This window comes from Frankliniella occidentalis, unplaced genomic scaffold, assembly GCF_000697945.3.
Source record: "Frankliniella occidentalis isolate FOCC.00 unplaced genomic scaffold, Focc_3.1 Scaffold55, whole genome shotgun sequence".
In the NCBI taxonomy this organism is placed as follows: domain Eukaryota; kingdom Metazoa; phylum Arthropoda; class Insecta; order Thysanoptera; family Thripidae; genus Frankliniella; species Frankliniella occidentalis.
In genome coordinates this window covers 647,358-650,757 of record NW_026267185.1, presented here as the reverse complement: position 1 = coordinate 650,757, position 3,400 = coordinate 647,358, and the positions used below count along the sequence as shown (strand labels likewise).

General features: G+C 39.6%; 1 protein-coding gene across 1 annotated transcript; it reads right to left on the bottom strand.

Moving 5' to 3' along the window:
• Positions 1-527: 527 nt before the first annotated feature.
• Positions 528-2,434, bottom strand: LOC127749456 (uncharacterized). Its single transcript, XM_052267611.1, has 4 exons — positions 2,353-2,434; positions 2,031-2,243; positions 1,790-1,951; positions 528-1,677 (listed from the first exon to the last, which is right to left on the bottom strand). Exons 2-4 carry the CDS (start codon positions 2,148-2,150, stop codon positions 1,255-1,257), a joined length of 705 nt encoding a protein of 234 aa, XP_052123571.1. The 5' UTR covers positions 2,151-2,243; positions 2,353-2,434; the 3' UTR covers positions 528-1,254.
• Between the last annotated feature and the right edge of the window lie 966 nt (positions 2,435-3,400).

The window sequence follows — 3,400 nt, the reverse complement described above, 5'->3', positions numbered from 1 at the left end:
CTGGCGATAATGTTGTGATAAACAAAGAGCTTTTTAAAGCAAAAAGATGGGATGGCGATCAAAAGATACCAATTACATTTGGACTTCAGTTCGTACCATATTACATTACTAAGCTGAAGGCTGGGGAAATATAGATCATGAACCCCACTAAAAAAATAAAAGTAAAATACAGATGCTGTCTGTTATTGGGATAAAAACACAATTAATTCTTACAGCATTACACATACCAAGTACAGCCTCCATGGAAAAGACAAGACATGAAGACTGACATGAACTCCGTACCAATAACATTCACATTGAAAAGGCTTGGCCTAACTGCATTAGAAATGTGAATCACATATCAATGAAACAGTTGCAATGTAAATTGAGTGCAAGTTATTACATAGTAACCAAATCAATCTATGGTAACAGCTTAAATGTGCTTGTCATATGTACCTATAACATACCACATAACAAGAAAACAAGAATAGTGGGCAGACGTGTCCACTACTGTTAAGTAGCCACAGTCTGGATAGACAAATATTTATTATGAAGAGAAATTGCAAGTGATACATGCATGCTTGCAGCAATGAAGGAGTCTGAAATTTGGATACTCAGTAAGAAACCAACCTCCTTTTGTTCAGTACATGAAATGCAGCTACTCAACTTCATTTCTATCACAGCTTTGACAATCCATCATTTACTATTGAGTATTTCATGAATATTGAAGCTAAACTGGGTTACTAGGGATTGCACACATTCAAAAATCTCAAAAGAAAGCACAAATATTCGTGATCAGACAAAACACTAACAGCCTATCAAGGGGATAGATTTAAAAATGACTTATAAAATTATAACAGAAAAAGAGGGACTACTTAGAGTTAACAATTCAGATATCTTGGATCACAGCAAGCTAGCTGGATGACATGGTCCATCTTGAACTTACGTTTAAAAAATCATAACAAAATAGGTACAAGCTGCAAGTTTAAACAAGAATAAAAAAATGTGGTCTAACAGTGGTCACGTGGCGAAGGGCCAAACGCATCTTCTAGTATTTTAAATTCATCATTTCTTAAAATTTTCCTTAGCAAATCAAAACAAACCTCTATTATTGATTCATGAAGCCGCAAAATGCAACATTTTGATTACAGCGGAATAGCTGTGTGTATTACCATTTCTTCACACAAAGTGGGGTCTAGCTTTTTACACCATACTCCCAGAAGAAGTGTTGGGAGGTAAAGATCTAGAAAAATTTAATACTTCTGGAGAGAGTATTCAAACCAAACTGAGTTCGCCTATACAACAAGAGTTTTGGAGTTCATATTTTAAGTCCAATTTCCACGCATCAACCATAACTTCTAATGAAGCCTTTTGTTTGATCCACTTTTGACCAATAAGCACATTGCACTTAAGTTTGTGACTATTCTTGTAATGAGTGAAGAGTTTCAGATAACGATCATATAAACCAGAGAATTCGAGGAAACACACCTCACATTTCAGTATTCGAGGACCATTTAGGGAAAGACACACACTAGCGCAGTGAGTCAACCTGGAAGAACGTGCCATGGATAAGAAGCTCTTGAGGAACCTCATAATGGACTCCGTTGTCAGTTTGGTCCACCTACTGCCCACATGTTTCTTCGGTAGGGTAGTTTGAAGAAGTTTTCTTACAATGACCAGATCACGCCAGACTCCAGACTGCAAGAAAATTGCAAAATATTACAAAGAAATCAGCATCAGAGTTTGTTCACATTTATTTGATTTATCAACTGTTGACCTTACGTTGTCAACAAAAAACATGCATACATACCTCTTGTCGACTGAAAACTCGTCTCCTTGCCAAATGAGTTTTCACGGGTGGTCTGGGAAATGAGGCAGGGGTATACTCAAAACAGCAACAATTATTGAAACAAAATGAATCTGGTTGTGGGTTGGTTGTAGTTGTGTCCTCCTCCTTCATGTCATTTAAAAGCTGGAAGCAATGAAAATAGTTTGCAGAGAGCTGAGATGTAAGATCTGCCTATAAATTTGACTGGTAATAATTAACGTACATCAACCTTGACTTCATCATAACTATCCGTTATATCCAGAGAACTAACAAGAGGCAGGTTTTCAGAATCTTCAAATATTTCGTTCTTGACGTCAACATCTAGATGAAGCAGAGAAGCCATAATTCAGTTGAACGCCTGGCAGTGTGTGGATCAGCTCTCACTGAAGATTTGTTCTTCTATGGGACAGCGTCAGAGGCCACCTCAGAACCACCCCTGCGAAAGAAACAAAACAATTAGATTTACTAGAAACATGTTGTACACAAAATCTTCAAACTCATCCCAGGGCATTCACAGCAAAGGTTTATTTTGTCACCATACATACCACTTGGTGCAACACTTGTCACCCGGAGCTTAGAACCAAAAGAGGCTCAAAGAGGCAGGATAGAATGTGAACGACGTGACTAGACAAACAAAACACACAGTTAGTAACCACATTGTACAAGGTACAGAGACGAGGTTAGGACACACCGCTAACTGACAGGCCACAAAATAAGCTATGTTACCAGCAAAAAGCATCGAAAATAACTAGACTGGGCCACTGCGTAAATGTGCTTCAATTAACAAGGTTATGCTGTCCCGTCGTACAAGGACAAGTTGTGATTAAATAGTCAACATTTGACGTACTCACTCGCCAATTTCGCTCACGGACCACTGTCTTCAGATATTTCGTCCTCGATGTGTTGGGGGTGCATACTATACCTTTCTCCTAAGCATTTTCACAGTCAGAGAGAACAGCTACTGGAGACAGTAGGCAGGTAGATTCACTTCAGAAGAAGGAAAGCGTAACACGGAAGCCTTGGTCTCTCCAGAACATTGAGAGCGTACGAAATTACTTGCATTTTCAACTCAGAAATTTGAGTGCGAAATGGTGAATCGGTCATAAATCAACCAAAACTAATAGCCACTGTACACATGATAATTTTTAATTTTTAAATACTTTCGACATGCCTTCTAGAAGACAACATGAACGGTTTGATTGTGCGTGTCGTGCGGGTGTACCGAGATCCAACCAGCCCCTGCTACGCTAACCTGGCTGCGAGGCTACCTCACTCTCGGAGACTATGAGAAATTACTGGTTATGCTTTCACCAATCAGAGCTTGCACTTGCAGTGAATTCCACTGTAATATGGAGACTGCCGGGAATATCACTGTACGATACGCCCCTACACCCTGATGTGTGCATCCTTCACCGATCCGACCACAGCTTACAGCTTGCTGGAGCTCGCGCTTACGGTGAATTTCGATGCAATACCTCACCTTACAGCGAACTTGCGGATTGTTCACTGGAAGCTGCCCGGAATATCACTGTTAGATGCGCTAATTCACACTAATTACTCGTAACTTGAACTAATACCAGTGTTGCGACTTCT

Excerpts from the sequence above, each read along its gene's own strand:
- LOC127749456 (XM_052267611.1), bottom strand. The coding sequence starts at position 2,150 with ATGGCTTCTCTGCTTCATCTAGATGTTGACGTCAAGAACGAAATATTT. Across the intron at positions 1,952-2,030 it reads ATGATGAAGTCAAGGTTGAT|CTTTTAAATGACATGAAGGA; the intron begins GTACGTTAATTA and ends CATTGCTTCCAG. Across the intron at positions 1,678-1,789 it reads GAGTTTTCAGTCGACAAGAG|TCTGGAGTCTGGCGTGATCT; the intron begins GTATGTATGCAT and ends ATTTTCTTGCAG.